The 20,023-nt window shown below is 40.9% G+C and overlaps 1 protein-coding gene across 1 annotated transcript in view; it reads right to left on the reverse strand.

Annotated features, from left to right (window-relative positions):
- Positions 1 to 20,023, reverse strand: part of LOC130073140 (zinc finger protein ZFP2-like) — a 54,165-nt gene that overhangs the window by 14,447 nt on the left and 19,695 nt on the right. Inside the window, exons 2-3 of the mRNA XM_056238569.1 lie at positions 12,850 to 12,959; positions 4,209 to 4,548 (exon numbers count right to left, since the gene is read on the reverse strand). Coding sequence (XP_056094544.1) covers positions 4,209 to 4,548; positions 12,850 to 12,959 — 450 coding nt within the window. The remainder of the gene's footprint in view (positions 1 to 4,208; positions 4,549 to 12,849; positions 12,960 to 20,023) is intronic.

Here is a 20,023-nt window from a genome sequence, read left to right on the forward strand (position 1 = left end):
TAACGCAATTAACACAGTATCCGTTTTTTTTCTGTCACTCGTTGACTAGCGTTGTATGAACATGTTCTTATTAATGCAAATGCTTTTAAATCATTCAAGCGTGACAAGACAAAAGAGACCGCGCTGTCTGTGCCTATGTGACACACACACACACACACACACACAGAAAAATGCGCGTCAGTATCGACTATCGAGTTCTCTTTCGGGCTTGAACGAACCATAACACACACAAATTATGCCAAACTGTCCGTTTTGTCGAGTGTCCTCATAAGAGCATTCTTAAATGAGTAAAAAAAAGTCTTAAATAAATGTAAAGATTTGTGAGAAAATGGGACGCGTGTGAGATCCGCGTCATTTGCAGAAGTGGCTGGTCTTAAAGAGTCACAATATAAGAGAGTAAATGACTCCTTCAGACCCGGCGCCAGGATGAGTATTATACCGGCAGCCTAATAATCATGAATGCACTCTGCTATCTTTTAACAGATCTCCGGCGAACGGCTTCTTCGCGCGAAATAAAAAAAATGTCATGAAGCGCAGTGAAATGCAGCGGCCTATGTGGCATTTCCTGATGGATCGAGGTTGTGCCTTAACTTCATTTTATACATGCAATTCACACGAGCTCTATGCGCGTGCGAGACTGCTGCAAGTATGCGCTTAACTATTAATGTCGTGAAAAATACATAGAGGACGCTGACAGACAGGACCTAGCAGGTAATAAAGTCTCAACTTTCAAATTTGGTCAGTCAAAGAAAATTAAATAAATAGTAATAGGCCTACTATTTCGTGAACCAATCATCTTTTCCTTGGTTAATTTATAGCATCAAATAAGTTTTAACCGCGGAAAGACGTCAGTACCCTACAATCCATTATTCAAATTCAAATCCACCGACGTTAATCTTCTCTCTCCTGACTACTTTGGCTGCGTGCCAGTCCAAAATTGTCATGCCCTTCACTTGCTAACTTCCCTCCGTCTTGTTCACTCGGATGTACGTCATTGCTTACGTTGCACGAGTGCCCACTTACTGGCGGAAACTGCAATTGACCCTTCGCTAAGCCCCGCCCTCCTTAGTTACTGTTGCTACGCCTGTCAAGCTTTCTCGGCTGCCACGTCTATTACAGTCTGAATGCACCGGTGTCAAGACATTCCCAAGGAGATATAATAATTTTTGGCGAACAGGTGAAATATCTGAGAGATCAAGACAAAAGGGACTGCAGTATGCATTCGAGGGATATATCCACGACATAATATGCTACCGATTAGAGAATAATTTCATCAAAATTGAAGCTAAAGCCTATACCGTTAGGTCCCAGCGCAAGCAGCAGCCGCCTCCTTAGCAGACCATTCACATGGGAAACACACAAATTGAGGAACAGCTATGTTCATGCACAGCAGGGTAAGTGAAATGTGAAAATAATCTAATAATTATAAATCAAACAGCTTATCCATCAATCTAACACCGGGAGAGCCGCGATCGGATTGGGATAAAGTTACTCAGGGCAGGGTAACGTTAGTAGGCCGTCGATTAACAAAATGCTGAAATATATTTTAAAGTATGTCAGTGAGCCTCTGTCTTGCCTTTAATGGTCTTATTTTACGTTCAAATATATGCATAATGAACAAAGAACCGCCATTATTTCTAAGCAATAGTTTTTTTGTTTTGTTAATCCTGTCGACATTTAGTTGTGAATGGGTCTCCACACTGCTTGATCCACGCCCGGCATTTCTCCCCTTTTGGCTTTTAGGTTTCGGGTAGGGAAAAAATGCCACCCCACCGTTCAAACTTTTAGGATACCGGGTATCAGATTTGCACAATCCATACGCACAACGCTTCGGCATGTTTCCCTCGCTCGAAAGCTTGTCAGACCTCCCGCGCCTAGTTACGGTTGCTAAGCCACGATTGGCCAGTGGCGGTTTTCGGGCATGGCTTAGCGAAGGGTCAATTGGCTGAATTGGAACGTCCTAAGCCCTTGATCACTTGGAATCAGCCATGGAGTTGATTTATTATTTAATTTTTTTTTTCTTTAAGAATTTGTTTAATGCAGCATCCAAATGTATATAGGTGTGTTTTTTTTTTTTTTTTTTTAATTAAATATATATATGATTAATATATCAGAGTTGTTTGTGGTGGTGGTGATTAGACGAGATCTGCGGTGACGTCACAATCGTGTTGCATTGTGGTATATGGAGCTGCCTGAAGTGTACATATGAAGTAGACTCGCTCCCTCGGACAAAATCGAGGGAACAAGTGTCTGTCCATATAAACTTCCCTTGTCCACTTCACGAAGTGGAACGCACTTCAAAATGGCGGCAGGGATTCCCCCGAGGGGGAAGTGCTTAGGGAAGTTCGCAAGTGCGTGTCTAAAAGTGGACTGGACAGCCTATGCCATTGTCGGACAAAGAGTGAGTAGAGTGCCAGCACCATGAGTGAAAGGATAAGTTCACGTTGGTCTCGTCTTGTGTTTGACGGAGACGAAAAGAACTATGAACTGTGGGAGACAAAGTTTTTGGGTCATCTACGGTTGCAGAAATTGAAGGATACAATTTTGAATGGGCCTGCCGTGGGTGCGGATGGAGACACACTGGCTGAGGATGCAGCAAAGAACGCTGAAGCATATGCTGAACTGATCCAATTCCTTGATGACAAAAGTTTGTCCCTGGTCATGCGAGAGGCTGCGGATGACAGGCGTGGAGCACTCAAGATCTTGTGGGACTATTATGCTGGAAAGGGTAAGCCCCGCATTGTGAGTCTCTACACAGAATGGACTTCCCTGCAAAAGCTGAGTGGTGAGAGTGTGACTGACCATGTCATACGTGCCGAGACCTCAATCACAGTGCTGAGGAATGCTGGAGAAGTATTGAGTGATGGACTATTGGTTGCAATGGTTTTGAAGGGGCTGCCAGAATCATTTAAGCCTTTTTCCATTTTTGTCACTCAAAGGGATGAGACTCTCTCTTTTGCAGATTTTAAGACAAAGTTGCGGAGTTACGAGAGCACCGAAGGTATGCGCACAGCTGTGGCCGAAGGCAATGTCATGGGAGCTCGGGCGCATTTAAGGAAGGCCAGTGCCCCGGCAGGTGTAAGGGTGCGGAGCACTGAGAGCGGGGACATTGAGTGTTTCCGTTGTGGCCAGAGAGGACACAAGGCAAGACAGTGTCAGCGTGATTGTGAGGGACCGAGAGGTCAGGAACAAGGAACACAAGCTTTGGACAAAAAATGGGTCTTTATTTGAACCCAAAAAAAAAAAAAATTTTACAAACTCATAAACTTCTTACAACAAAAACAAATAAACAAACAGAAAATAAGACAAAGAATCAGTCAGACAAAAACCAAACAAACAAACTAAAAAACTGACCTGCTCAAATGAACAAAGCAACAGCTTTTAAAGGAAAGGATGGGCCCATTACAAATTAAGAGGGAAAACAATTTAACTACACATTCAACATACAACCTTAAGTAAATCAAAATCAAGTCAAATGAAGATATATAGTAAATAAAGATAAGGAAAGCAAAATGTAATCAATACCATAAATGTACAACTAAAGTAATCAATTTATAAAGACAATCACATTTCTTCCTCCCCCGGGCAACTCCCAGCGAATGGTATGTCCGGGCGGAACCAATAACACTTAAATTCTCTGTTCCTGCCTGGACTCTAATTTCCGTCACACCAGGATGCGGCTGCAGCGGACCATGTCTGAAGTTCATCACCGGTAAACTTAAACTCAAAATAGAAACAAATATAAATAGCAGATACAACGCAACTAATTTGTGTGCACTTCAAATCAGCAACAATGTATATAAAAATGTGTTGTAAATATAAACATATGCAAACCTAGCAATAAAGAATTAATGAATACTGTTTGTCTTGTGGTTATTATGAACTATCATTATACTGAAACAAATAAATGTGAATTACAAAAGAAAGTAGTTTAAATAAGGATTATTCTTAAATGCATGTCCTACGTGTAAATGGATGTGTGTGTGCGTGTGTGCGCATGTTGATACGTCCACATTACCACTCTTGTGCGGCCACCACTCGGGCCGTCACAGTGATCAACAGTGGTACAGCCAGGGTAAGCGTATCACATGGCGAGGAGGATGGAAACAGCAACGGCAAGACAACGCACATCGGGTGTACGAGGAGACAGACGACGCACATGGGGTGTACGAGGAGACAGACAACACTTTTGCCTTCAAGTTGGTTACCAGTGATCATCAGCCAGGGAGCGGTGTCACCAGAAAGGGGTTGATGGTGGACACCGGTGCGACATCGCATATCATCACCGACCTGGCCAGGTTTAAGAGCTTCGACGACCGATTCCAGGCCGAGACGCACTGCGTGGAGCTGGCCGATGGCACAAGGTGCAAGGGGGTCGAGGAGCGTAGAGGAGAAGCAGAGGTGTGTCTTGTCGATAGCAGGGGGCGGCACCTCAGTGCCACACTGAAGCAGGCACTGTACATCCCCTCCTATCCCAAAGACATCTTCTCCGTGAGAGCTGCAACTTCCAGCGGGGCAACAGTGATCTTTAAGGAGGGTGAAGACATCCTGCAGTATAAAGACGGTACACGTTTTCTTATTCATGAACATAACAGGCTGTTCTATTTGCCTACTGTGCCAGTGAACAATGACTGTGTTGATCAATGTATGAGTTGCCATGATATTCAGAAGTGGCATGAGATTTTGGGACACTGCAATTTTAATGATGTTCAGAAGTTAGAGAATGTTGTGGATGGTATGTCAATCAAGGGTAAAGTACCCAAATCTATGCAATGTGATGTGTGTGTCCAAGGTAAATTCACTCAGAGTAGGAACAGAAAGCCTGATGTGAGAGCCAAGTCAGCTCTAGAGTTGATACATACTGACTTGGCAGGCCCCATTGACCCAAAGTCAGGAGAAGGGTATAGGTACACACTTTCCTTTACTGATGACCACTCAAGTGCAGTGTTTGTTTACTTTCTGAAGCACAAAAGTGACACAGTGGACACCACAGAGAGGTTCCTAGCTGACACAGCCCCATATGGGAATGTTACATGTATCAGGTCTGATAATGGTGCTGAGTTTACTGGTCAGGGTTATCAAGTACTACTTCGCAAGAACCGAATCAGACATGAGACATCAGCACCATACTCACCACACCAGAATGGCACTGCTGAGCGCAACTGGAGAACCCTTTTTGTATGCTTTTGTATGCTAGATGTATGCTCTTAGAAAGTCAGTTACCCCACGAGCTATGGCCGTAAGCAGTCCAGACAGCAGCGGTGGTGAGTAGGGGTGTAACGGTACATGTATTTGTATTGAACCGTTTCGGTTCGAGGCTTCCGGTTCGGTACGCATACAAACCGAACGATTCCTTGGACCATTTTTCTTGCCGACAAAATTCGCGCTGGCGCGATCACCACAACATTGCGCAACATCAAATGGCAAACGTAATGAAAGCGGAACGAAACTGCGCTACTCATTATATTGTGCTTCACGGATCGTTTGACCAGCAACATCTGTGCAGCGCGAGCCGATCTCGATCAAGCGACACTGTTACAACACAGCGCTAAGAGATCCAGTAAAGAAAACATTTGAATTCGCCACTGAAGTAATAACATTGCTGCGAGATCTAGTGAGAAGCATTCACATTTCTCCGTTATTAACCGTAGATCTCTATTAGATCAAACAGCGCTGACGTGGAAACCAGGAGAAACATTGTGCCGTGAATGAACTAGTAATACTTTACGTCCACAGACCAGCAACATTCACCATGGATTTAATATAGTAGGCTAACACTAACTGTAACCAGTTTGGCTGGAATAGTGAACTGCTTTCAAGTACTTCACACATCTTTTTCCAGCTCTTCAAAACTCAAATAATATATAAATAAATATATATATATTTAAATGTTATTTTTAATGTGATGACCAAAACATTATTTGTTCATCCTTCAAAGATGACCCCCATTTATAAACCTGAAAGTTTCAAGATGTAGGAAAACTCAGTTATTTAAAAATATTTTTTCTTTTAACAAATTAGAAATTTCTCTGGCATTTCTTTCTTTTTGCTGTATCGAAAACGTACCGAACCGTGACTTTAAAACCGAGGTACGTACCGAACCGTGATTTTTGTGTACCGTTACACCCCTAGTGGTGAGGAATAGATGTTTCAACAACCGCACCAAACAGACACCTTACTTTATGCTAACAGGAAGGAAACCCAATATGTCCAGGATGCAGAAGTGTGGTACTGTGTGTTATACTTATAGACAGGACAGGAAGAAGCTAGACTCAAGGTCTGACAAAGGCATTTTCGTTGGGTATGATAAGAACAGCCCAGCCTATATGGTCTACTATCCTGACAGTAGAAAGGTGATGAAACACAGACTGGTGAGGTTTATGCCCAATATTGAGGGACAGGAGACTGATGACGTGTCTGATGACGATGACGTTGGTGTGCGGTATAGAACAACCAGACCTGACCCTGACAAACCCAAACAGTGTGACATTCCAGAGACTAGGCTAGGCCCAAGCCAGATAAGTCTACAATCAGCTGAGGTCAAGCCAGAATCGTATTCTCCAGATACCCTGAGTAGAGAGAGGAGATATCCTGGTAGAGAGAGAAGGAGGCCAGATTTCTATGGGGTGGAGAGTGATCAGGTGCAGATCAGCATTGATTATTGCTAAAAGATGGTTTCCAATGTACCTCAGACTTTCAGAGAAGCTGTGACTTCATCCAACTCAAGAGAGTGGGTAGATGCAATGGATGAGGAGATGAAATCACTGAGGGATAACACCACATTTACTTTGACCACCCTACCTGAGAGCAAGAAAGCAGTGGGGGGTAGATGGGTGTATGCTATCAAAAGCAATGCTGATGGATCTGACAAGTATAAGGCCTGCTATGTCGCCAGGGGGTATAGTCAGGAGATGGGTGTAGATTATGGAGAAACCTTTACTCCTACTGCCAACCTTACCAGTGTGAGAGTGTTAATGCAGAAAGCTGCTCAGGAGGAGAATCTGATCCTCTGTCAGATGGATGTTAAAACTGCCTACCTACATGCACCGATTGATTATGAAATTTACATGGAACAGCCAGAGGGGTATGATGTAAAATCTCAGACAAATGAGAAAATGGTGTGTAAACTGGAGAAATCATTGTATGGGCTAAAGCAATCAGGTCGAAACTGGAACAAAATGTTACATGACTATTTGTGTGAAAACATCTTTGTACAAAACCCAGCTGATCATTGTGTTTACAAGAGAGAAACAGAACATGAGAAAGTGATAATATGTATATGGGTTGATGACTTGGTTATTGCTGCCAGTGATGAGAGAGCTTTAAAACTGTCAGAGATACTGGGAAATTCCAGATGAAAGATTTGGGAAGACTGAAGAATTTTCTAGGTATCACTTTTGATCAGTGTGATGGGGGTGTGACTATGTCACAGCAGAGTTATGTTGGCAAACTGCTGGAAAGGTTTGACATGCAAGATTGTATACCCAGGTCGACACCTTGTGAACCAAAGTTGAATTACACCGATTGTGATGAAAAGCTGAGTGACCCCAGGAAATACAGAGAGGCAGTGGGTAGCCTAATATACCTAACCTCATGCACTAGACCTGATCTGAGTTATGTTGTTAGCAAATTGTCACAGTATTTCAGTGAGCCAACAGAAGAGCAGTGGACAACTGTAAAGCATGTACTGAAATATCTGAAAGGTACACATGACAAGATGCTCTGTTACAGGAAATGTGATGATGGGTTAAAGTTGGTGACTTACAGTGATGCAGATTGGGCAGGTGATGCAAATGACCGACGTAGTACATCTGGTTATTGTGTTAGCCTATGTAAGAATGGCCCTCTGATTTCTTGGAAGACCAAAAAGCAGCCAACTGTAGCATTATCAACATGTGTGGCTGAGTACATGGCATTGGCTGCCACTATACAAGAGTGTTTGTACTTGACACAATTGCTTGAACATCTTGATGATTATCAGTATGGTGTACCTATGATCTATGAAGACAACCAAGGTACAATTGCATTGGCAAAGAATCCTGTTAGCAGACAGAGATGTAAGCATATTGATATTAAATACCATTTTGTGAGATCAACTGTAAACAATGGTGAAGTGTTTTTTGGAGTATTGCCCAACAGATCAGATGGTTGCTGACCTATTGACTAAACCAGCTACAACATTAAAGCTACTTACCTTTTCCACGTTCCTCTTTGGGTTATAGCCAAGATGTAATTCAGTTGGTTTTCATGATGTTTTATTGTTTTTGTTTTTGTTTGAATGTGAATGATTGTGAATAACGTGTGAGCAAGTGGGGGTGTTAATTGATTGATTGGTTAATGAGTATGCTCCGAAATTATTGTGGATTCCTGAGAATGCTCCCAATTATTGTGGATTCCTCTCAGGTCTGTTTGTCATGTGTCCATGCTATGTGATGTTCTATTTAAACTGCACCTGTACCAATAAACGATTGACTGTGTTCTCACTGCAACCTGTGTGAAGCATGTTTATTCTCTGTCTTTAGCCGATATCTAGTCAAGCTCTGTTTAACAATAAGTTTGCCTCAGACAACAATATAATTTTTTTGTAAAAAGCCAGTTCATGACCCCTTTAAGGTTATGAACTAAATTAGCAAAACCTAAATAGGTATAATTAATTAACCTTTTCTAATGCTAATCATTAGAAAAGGTTAGTTAAAGGAACTCGCCGACTTTTTGGGACTTTAGCTTATTCACTGTATCCCCCAGAGTCTCCGTGCGTGCCGTAACTCTATCTGACGCACACACCGCTAGCTTAGCTTAGCACAAAGACTGGATGTAAATGGCTCCAGCTAGCATACTAATCCCAATAAGTGACAAAATAACACCAACATTTTCCTATTTACATGTTGTGATTTGTATAGTCACAGAGTGTACAAATAACAAGGTCATATGAGACACAGTCATCTTTTAACCGTATAAATACTGGGAACTATATTCTCAGAAGGCGAAGCACTGCTACTTGGGCAGAGTGATTACCGCAGCACATGAGATGCACCGTGATGAGGAGCAGAGAGTTCGTTCAGAGTTGGAGTAATAGTCAGCAATTACTAGATAGTAAAAGCATAGTTTACAATCATGGGTGTTCGCTGTAGGCTATTGTAAAGAGCTGCGACAATAAACCAGGGGCGTAGCCAGAATTTTATTTTTGGGGGGTCCCGTCTTTAAATGAGGGGGCAACATATACACTCACCTAAAGGAATATTAGGAACACCATACTAATACTGTGTTTGACCCCCTTTCACCTTCAGAACTGCCTTAATTCTACGTGGCATTGATTCAACAAGGTGCTGAAAGCATTCTTTAGAAATGTTGGCCCATATTGATAATAACACCACTTTTTAGAAGATAAAGACTAAAATATCATAAAGAAGGAACAGTACTGCACAGTAGTCTAACAGCCGGCTCTTTTTTGTTTTTATGTGACGTCACCCATTCAAAGTAAATGAGAAGCGTTAACGTCGACGCCTCGTGTGAATGCACCGTTATGCTTTCAAAGCTAGCTCACTATTGCTAGCCTCTCTGAAAATTACCTACCATACGTTTAATGCTGGATAATCTCGAGTGAAAAAATGAAGCAAAGTCTTCAGGGTAGGGCTAGGCCAAAACAATAAAAAAAAAAAAAAAACTGACTAAACCCACTTAAACAAACTCCTTAAGAAAATAAAATAAAATACAGTGGTCTCCCTGGCTATACCAAACACAGGAGAAAAGATCAGAAGAAAAAAGCACACAAGACCAATACCGCTTCAGTAATAAAGGGAACATTATGTATATACAATATTTACAGAAAGAGGACAAAACGAAGGCCCCGATAAAAAGAAGAAATAAAAAATACAATGCATGGCACATGAAAAAAAAGTCAAAATGAGGCTTGATATTGAGCCCAAAGTGTAAATTCAGTAATCATTCTAAACGACTATTTGAGCAAAACATTTACACCTGAATGATCTCGAGTGATTGTAAGTGTGATGATCATCTGCTAAATGAGCAACAATGACCACAATTCACTCCTTCAGTCAGTGAAGCTCCCACAGCCGTTCATGAGAGTTTAAATGCTGGGGAATATTCCCATCTTCCCACAGGAGAAGAAGAAGCAAGCAGGAGGAATTACTCCAGGAGAAACTACGGACATACTATTGTAAAGATGGAGATTAAGGAAGAACCCTGCAGAATAAAAGATGAAGATACAGAGAAACAAATAGGTTGGTGTTTTCCTTCATTCTCTTTAAATATTGATGAGGAAGGGATGGGCATTTTTCAAAAATATCGCATTTGAATATTCGGGCTCATAAAAATCGAATATTCGTTTATTTAAATGACGTTTATCTTGAAAGATGTTATTTTTTAAGTTTTTTTTTTTTTAGTTTTTGTCACCATTTCTTAAAGGGTTAGTTCACCCAAAAATGAAAATTCTGTCAGTAATTACTCACACTCATGTTGTTCCAACCCCGTAAGACCTTCGTTCATCTTCTGAACACGAATTAAGATATTTTTGATGAAATCTGAGAGCTGGATCACTCCTCCATACTAGTCCATAGGCTTCTTCAGGGATTGAACTTGCCGGCCACGAAAAGTTATTAAAGACATCGTTAAAATAGTCCAAGTGACTACAGTGGCTCAATCTTAAGTTTATCAAGCAAAGAGAATACTTTTTGTGCGCAAAAACAAACAAAAATAACGACTTCATTTCAACTATTCATTTCCTTCTCTTTGGGCCTCTAGTCAGTTAACGTAGTGAGATTGCGTAGAGCTACGTCACACGTAGGCTCACTATTGGCCGACGCTGGTCTTGTGCGTGATGCGTGTGACGTACAACAACAGAAGCTTACGCTATTACACTAGTGAACTGACTCGAGGCCCACAGAGAAGGAAATGAATAGTTGAAATAAAGTCGTTATTTTTGTTTTGTTTTTGCGCACAAAAAGTATTCTCGTCGCTTGATAAACTTAAGATTGAGCCACTGTAGTCACTCAAAAATATCTTAATTCGTGTTCCGAAGATGAGCGAAGGTCTTACGGGGTTGGAACAACATAAGGGTGAGTAATTACTGACAGAATTTTCATTTTTGGGTGAACTAACCCTTTAAGCTCACGATTAGGCAATATACACAACAAGCTTACAATATATCTTAAGGTTTTCTTTTAGATGAAAACATTAAACAATTTGTACACAAAAAATATAAAGAACAAAAGCATTTAAGTTCAAGCAGCGCGAACGTAAAAAGTGCTAATAAAGCAGACCGAGCCAATTGACCCTTCGCTAAGCCACGCCCGAAAACCGCCACTGGCCAATCGTGGCTTAGCAACCGTAACTAGGCGCGGGAGGTCTGTCAAGCTTTCGAGCGAGGGAAACATGCCGACGCGTTGTGCGTATGGATTGTGCAAATCTGATACCCGGTATCCTAAAAGTTTGAACGGTGGGGTGGCATTTTTTCTCTTCCCGAAACCTAAAAGCCAAAGGGGAGAAATCACGGGCGTGGATCAAGCAGTGTGGGAGACCCACTCACAACTAAATGTCGACAGGATTAACAAAAAAAAAAACGCCTATAGTTGGAAATAATGGCGGTTCTTTGTTCATAATGCATATTTGAACGTAAAATAAGACGATTAAAGGCAAGACAGAGGCTCACTGACATACTTTAAAATATGTTTCAGCATTTTGTTAATCGACGGCCTACTAACGTTACCCCTGTAACTTTACCCCAATCCGACCGCGGCTCTCCCGGTGTTAGATTGATGGATAAACTGTTTGATTTGTAATTATTAGATTATTTTCACATTTCACTTACTCTGCTGTGCATGAACACAGCTGTTCCTCAATTTGTGTGTTTCCCATGTGAATGGTCTGCTAAGGAGGCGGCTGCTGCTTGCGCTGGGACCTAACGGTATAGGCTTTAGCTTCAATTTTGATGAATTTATTCTCTAATCGGTAGCATATTATGTCGTGGATATATCCCTCGAATGCATACTGCAGTCCCTTTTGTCTTGATCTCTCAGATATTTCACCTGTTTGCAAAAAATGACTAAATATCTCCTTGGGAATGTCTGACACCGGTGCATTCACACTGTAATAGACGTGGCAGCCGAGAAAGCTTGACAGGCGTAGCAACAGTAACTAAGGAGGGCGGGGCTTAGCGAAGGGTCAATTATCGTACAGAACGTACATATACACTTGACTCAGTCAGCATATGGTTATCGTGTTTCTATTGTTTCATGTTGAGAACAACAATAATATCCACATGCTCGAGTGAGAAAACGCGCTGCCGCTGACTGACGTTTCAGAGACAGATAAAGGTGTGCTAAGTGAAGTTACTAACAGCACTTTGCTTTTTCTGTTCTTAAACCTGTCTCCCTCAATGAAACTTAAAGGAAGCACGTGTCTCCAAATCATTATGCTATCAGACAAGTTATCATCTCGATCCCACGGAGTAAAACTGCTTGCCTGCAGTCGTGAATGCAGTGATGGACAGCTGTCTTTCCTCATCCAACTGGTGTTTGGTTTTGTGATTTCTCATTGTGGTGATAAATAATATTATAACTCCGATTTATAAATTAATTTGATCAAAAGTAATTCCATTTTGTAAGATCATTTAATTCAATCATTTTCATCGAAGTAATTACAGATCGATAATTTGAATATTCGTGCACACCCCTATGAGGAATATTAAGATGAAAACTGACATATAACCATATCTTTTTTTTTAAACGAACTAGTTAAGCTATATATATATATATATATATTTTTTTTTAAATGCTCCTCTTTTATTCTATGTAAATATTTTAGACTTGATGGAAGTGAATGAAGACAAACCCCATCTGTGTCAAAAACCTCATTTTCACAGATGGAGAAGAAATCACACACAGGCAAACCCAAAACACTGAACTTAAAGGATCTTTCACCCAGGAATTTAAGGAAGAACCCTGCAGAATAAAGATGAAGATACAGAGGAACAAATAGGTTGGTGTTTTCCTTTATTCTCTTTAATGACTGATGAGGAACATTAAGATGAAAACTGACATATAACAATAATATCTAAAACCAGATACTAGTAGACTAAGTTGTAAACTGGATTTGTGGTAAATTAAGAATTAATTTTTTTGTTTCTCATTTGTCCTTTTTTAATTGAATGTAATATATTGATTTTAGACCCAATGGAAGTGAATGAAGAGAAACCTCATCATTTCACAAATGAAGATGGAAATGCAGTTTTTTCAAAGACTGAAGAGAATTTAACACAGAAACAAGCTGGAAAATCTGGAGTCAAAGGATCTTTCACCTGCTCTGAGTGTGGAAAGAGTTTCATATGTAAATCAGACTTTAGCGGACACATGAGAATTCACACTGGAGAAAAACCGTTCACATGCACTCAGTGTGGAAAGAGTTACAGACATAAAGGACTCCTAAATGATCACATGAAAATTCACACTGGAGAAAAACCATTCACATGCTTTCAGTGTGGAAAGAGTTTCATATCCAAAAGAAATCTCAACTTTCATCTGCGCTCTCACTCTGGATTGAAATCATTCAGCTGTGATCAGTATGATAAAACATATGTTTTGGCATCAGGCTTAAGAGCACACCTTATAATTCACACTGGTTTAAAGCCTCACTTTTGTTCTTTTTGTGGAAAGAGTTTTTCATTTAAACAGTATTTAAAAGTGCATGAACGCATTCACACTGGAGTGAGACCATATGTGTGTGTTGACTGTGGGAAGAGCTTTATTACATCCAGTACCTTACATAATCACCAGAGAATTCACACTGGTGAGAAACCGTACAAGTGCTCACACTGTGGAAAGAGTTTCCGCTTACCAGCTCTTCAACGGAACCATACAAAAAAACATTGTCCGAAGGTGTCTAAAAGTCCATGTTCAGATCCATCACTGACAAATAATACACTTACAAGTAAATAATTTGCCATTCAGATTAATCAAAAGCTGGAAAATGTGATAACATTTTGATTGTTTGACAAGGGGAACCTTTGGGGACGGTCAAAATAATATTTTGGAAAACTAGTGTGTTGCCATAAAAACATTTAGGAAGGGATGTGTTTTGTGGAGTTAAATTATTTTCATTAATTGTGCATATGAGGCATTTGTGTAAAAGTGGAAACAGTAGTCTATTTCAAACAACTTGTTTTTAGTTTTTTTTACATTAATTCAAGGGGTGTATTGTTGTTCTGCATTGCTTAAGTATTAACAACTTATTATTTTGAATAAAACGGCACCAGATGTTTTTATATAGTTAAGAGAGGCGATTTCTCATAATTTGTCAAATATAGGAGATATTCTGATGAAAATGTTGCCAAATTCCTTTCATCACATGTTGCCACAAGAATACATTCATATGCAAATTAGATGCACTGTATAGCACAGGACTACCCATTTATGGCAATTTTACATACACGTATTACTACATAAAGTAAAATAGTGTATCAAATTATATCTTTCATAACATTGTTGAGAATCAGTGGCATAGTGGATGGGCACGCACTGTCAGTGTCTGTGCCACGTCGATAAACAATGATATCGTATATTGAAGATTTCCAGGGATATCGTCAAAAGCATCAGTTATCGGCCTTATCAAGAGGATTTGGCATTTCCAATTAATGTATTAAATTATTATTAAAACTACTAATACTTTTATCATTAAAATAATATTACAATTCATTTGCACCACAATAATTTTACATCACCGTGCATTTGCAGCACATCACCCCGTAACCGACACGCTGCAAGAAAAATAAAAGATTGGTTACATTAGCTTACTCCTCATTTAAAAAAAAAACTTGTTTAACATTAAATACTTCTCTTCTAATTTTTTCACTACTTATGAGACTTCTTCACCGTCATAACTCTAGAGCAAAGTTTGCACATTGCTTGTGTGATATCCACTGACTCGCCTTCGTGGTTTAAAATGGAAATACACTATATTGCCAAAAGTATTGGGACACCCCTCTAATCATTGAATTCAGGTGTTCCAATCACTTCCATGGCCACAGTTGTATAAAATCAAGCACCTAGGCATGCAGACTGCTTCTACAAACATTCGGGAAAGAATGGGTCACTCTCAGGAGCTCAGTGAATTCAAGCGTGGTACCGTGATAGGTTGCCACCTGTGCAATAAGTCCATTCGTGCAGACTGATCTCATGAAATGGCATATGTATGACACGCCAATTCGTATTTCCATTTTTGGCGTGCCATCAACACGCATAATCGCTTTTCAGCATGTTTATCATCGCCGTTGACTTGTTACATTACTGTATATATAAATATATGACCTACCCCAACCCCGTCCCTAAACCTACCCGTCACTGGGGTTAATACCATTTATGAGTCTTCCCCTACCATCCTAGGAAAAAAAATATTGCTCCACAGATGTAAATATACACTTTGCTTCATTTCGCTCGGACATTCAACGGCGTAGACACACACGCGGAATCACACGGACATTTAACGGCGTAGACATACACGCAAAAGATGACGGTTCGTTTCGGCGTGGACATACACGCGGATAGCTCAAAATGCGTATAGATAACACGCCACTTGACTTGAAAGTGGCGTGTATGTTTACACAAAGTCATGATGTCATGTTGATTCGTGAAATTTCCTCACTACTAATATTCCACGGTCAACTGTTAGTGGTTTTATAACCAAGTGTAAGCAATTGGGAACAACAGACACTTAGCCACAAAGTGGTAGGCCACGTAAAATCACAGAGCGGGGTCAGTGGGAGCGCAGATATCACCAACTTTCTGCAGTCAGTAGCTACAGACCTCCAAACTTCACGTGGCCTTCAGATTAGCTCAATAACAGTGTGTAGAGATTCATGGAATGGGTTTCCATGGCCGAGCAGCTGCATCCAAGCCTTACATCACCAAGATCAATGCAAAGCGTCGGATGCAGTGGTGTAAAACACGCCGCCACTGGACTCTGGAGCAGTGGAGACGTGTTCTCTGGAGTGACGAATCACGCTTCTCTGTCTGGCAATCCGATGGACGAGTCTGGGTATGGCGGTTGCCAGGAGAACGGTATGACTGCATTGTGCCAAGTGTAAAGTTTGGTGGAGGGGGGATTATGGTGTGGGGTTGTTTTTCAGGGGTTGTTGGGCTTATCCCTTTAGTTCCAGTGAAAGGAACTCTTAATGCTTCAGCATACCAAGACATTTTGGACAATTTTATGCTCCCAACTTTGTGGGTACAGTTTGGGGATGTTCCTGTTCTAACATGACTGCGCACCAGTGCACAAAGCAAGGTCCATGATGAGCGAGTTTGGTGTTGAGGAACTTGACTGGCCTCGAGTGCAGGGGTCTCATTTATAAAACTGGGCGTTGGATCCTTAAGTGTACGTGCGCCTGAATGCCAAAAATGGCGTATGCCAAAAAATATTCAGACGTATAAAACCATTCAGACTTATAAAACCATTATGCCAGAACCTGTGCAAAATTCCCTTTATAAATCCCAGTCTGCGGAAGATTGTGCGCACATCCGTCTCCACCCCGAATAACCATACATGTATATGGAGCTTACAACGCCTATGTTTTACTATGCATGAACGGTATGTTTACCATGTTTAACGGTACAAGACATTAGTAAAATATGAGATACGGACGTGCAGTCACATTAAATTGCTAAAAAATAATTTAGTAGCCTATCCTTGTCTTGTTTTTGAATAAATAAATAAAATAGTTTAAAATACATTTCAGAGAAAGTTTTTCTCAATCTTTTCCACTGGACCAATAGTGTTTTTAAGTGATTTATATTTTTAATGGTAAAAGATAGGCCTTATTGTGCATAATTTGCGTGGAAATATTTTCTCAGACAATCTGCTATTATCATGGTAAGCAACCCTCGCTGTAGTTAAACATTAAAACACAGCATGCCACAGGAAAAGTGTTCAAAAGCTTTGCATGCACAACAAATATTTCTATTTATTAGAATATTAAAATGTTGTAACGTCTAAGCAGTGATTTCATGTAATATAAGTGCTTAACTCCATTAATGAGAATGGCATATTTAATCTAAATGTGTACATCAGATGTAAAACTTAGTTTAAATCATTATTATATTTATTTAAACTGTTTTTGTGAACATGCACAGTATTTATGATTAGGACTCATAATGAAGATTTACGTTTTTTCTTTATCTGCTAAATTTAGCTTCCCTAAACGGCCCAACGCGAGAACATTTAAGAAGGGTTTTCTTCAAGTGATAGGTTAGAGTGAAATTAAATTTGTATTACACTCACCTAAAGGATTATTAGGAACACCATACTAATACTGTGTTTGACCCCCTTTCGCCTTCAGAACTGCCTTAATTCTACGTGGCATTGATTCAACAAGGTGCTGAAAGCATTCTTTAGAAATGTTGGCCCATATTGATAGGATAGCATCTTGCAGTTGATGGAGATTTGTGGGATGCACATCCAGGGCACGAAGCTCCCGTTCCACCACATCCCAAAGATGCTCTATTGGGTTGAGATCTGGTGACTGTGGGGGCCATTTTAGTACAGTGAACTCATTGTCATGTTCAAGAAACCAATTTGAAATGATTCAAGCTTTGTGACATGGTGCATTATCCTGCTGCAAGTAGCCATCAGAGGGATGGACATGGTCAGAAACAATGCTCAGGTAGGCCGTGGCATTTAAACGATGCCCAATTGACACTAAGGGGCCTAAAGTGTGCCAAAACATCCCCCACACCATTACACCACCACCGCCAGCCTGCACAGTGGTAACAAGGCATGATGGATCCATGTTCTCATTCTGTTTTACGCCAAATTCTGACTCTACCATCTGAATGTCTCAACAGAAATCGAGACTCATCAGACCAGGCAACATTTTTCCAGTCTTCAACTGTCCAATTTTGGTGAGCTCTTGCAAATTGTAGCCTCTTTTTCCTATTTGTAGTGGAGATGAGTGGTACCCGGTGGGGTCTTCTGCTGTTGTAGCCCATCCGCCTCAAGGTTGTGCGTGTTGTGGCTTCACAAATGCTTTGCTGCATACCTCGGTTGTAACGAGTGGTTATTTCAGTCAAAGTTGCTCTTCTATCAGCTTGAATCAGTCGGCCCATTCTCCTCTGACCTCTAGCATCAACAAGGCATTTTCGCCCACAGGACTGCCGCATACTGGATGTTTTTCCCTTTTTTACACCATTCTTTGTAAACCCTAGAAATGGTTGTGCGTGAAAATCCCAGTAACTGAGCAGATTGTGAAATACTCAGACCGGCCCGTCTGGCACCAACAACCATGCCACGCTCAAAATTGCTTAAATCACCTTTCTTTCCCATTCTGACATTCAGTTTGGAGTTCAGGAGATTGTCTTGACCAGGACAACACCCCTAAATGCACTGAAACAACTGCCATGTGATTGGTTGATTAGATAATTGCATTAATGAGAAATTGAACAGGTGTTCCTAATAATCCTTTAGGTGAGTGTATATTGCTAATGTAATTTTTTTTAAGCGTCTAAAAGTGACTAAAATGCAATTTAGAATAGTATATCTATCTACCCCCCTAGTATCTATTTAGTTTTCACACTTTCGTCTTCATAGTACTTACTACACCTTGACAAAATTTTTAAACCTAGTGTTTTATAATCATTAATATTTTTTAAAAAGTGAAACCTGAACAAATATAAGGCTACAGGAAATGGCTAATATGAGCCAACAAATGCTCCTCTGCCGCCATCTACTTGCTATAATGACAATAAATGTCTTTATTTTTAAATTAAAGTGTTTTCTGTCTAATGTTGGATTTCCTGCATCTAAACGTTCAGTTTTACAAATGGAGAGAATCTCAGGATGAACAAATACTGTTTTTGGTCACCACATTAAAAACAACATTCGAAGTGCCAAATGTGGTGTGTGTGTGTGTTGTGTGTGTCCAATTACAGACACTGTGTTTCTTATTCCAACGTTCCCATTAGCTTCAAGTGTTTATTGCAATTTGTTACGTGGAAGTGTATTTGCCTTGTGTTGTTGGGGAAACAGTGTATTGGTCTAGTTTTCCTTGGTGTGCTTTCTCTCTCTCACTGTAATGACTCACAGGTGGAGCTGCTAACGAGTGACCTGATTGGTGACGCTGTATTTAAGGGGGCTTTCACACTGGCAGTTTAGTTCGGAACTGGGCACGGTTCGCATGAAAAATCGCTAATGTGAACGCTGTCATGGGACCCGGGTGCGCACTGGGGTACCGAACCCGAGACTACCTGGAAGAGGTGGTCTGAGTTCGGTTGCTCCCGAGCCGTGCCGCGGTTCGCGTGAATGTGAAAGCAACACGGACTCGGGTGCGCACTTGTTCAGGAAGTAAAGTAACCTGCGCATGCGTTTTTAGCTTATTGTGATGTATTTATTTAAATAAAACGCTTGTAAGGGATGATAGTGTTTATTTACCTTGGATACGAGCGAGAGTGAGCCTGCGTGCAGTGTATTCGTGCATTGCGCGTGGAATCAGGGCAACAAAGTTGGAAATCCACTGTCTCCTAAAAAGAGTCCGTTTGCAAGCAGCCGAAGTCCACCTTATGTGACACACGCACAGTAAACCTGTAGTGTTCACTCAACTGCGCATAATAGCAGCGAATTAATAATAAAAAAATATATATTGACCCACGTTCTGTTTTCTATCATGCGCCGTGCACGTTTGCGATGACGTCATATGCACGCAAACGCACCAGGGTTCGATAGAATCAAGTTGAGTGTGAAACCAGACCAACGCTGCGGGGGGCGCCGGGGACAAACGCGCTCGGGCTCGGACCGCAGCAAACGAGCCCAGTGTAAAAGCCCCCTAAGTCTCCTGAATCATGGATCTACAGCTCCCCGCTCTCATGGCTTCCTTGATGAAGACATGAATTAGTTAGCTTTGTTTTGTTATTTGTTTTGGCTTTTCCCCCTCCTGGGGCTCGTTCTTCGTACGTCGCTAACTCAGTTAGCTGGATTTGGTTGTTGGCGATTTGGCATGATCTTGGATCGTTTGGTTCTTCGAAGC

This window comes from Rhinichthys klamathensis, unplaced genomic scaffold (assembly GCF_029890125.1).
Source record: "Rhinichthys klamathensis goyatoka isolate OS25496 unplaced genomic scaffold, OSU_Roscu_1.1 h1tg000523l_1, whole genome shotgun sequence".
NCBI lineage: Eukaryota > Metazoa > Chordata > Actinopteri > Cypriniformes > Leuciscidae > Rhinichthys > Rhinichthys klamathensis.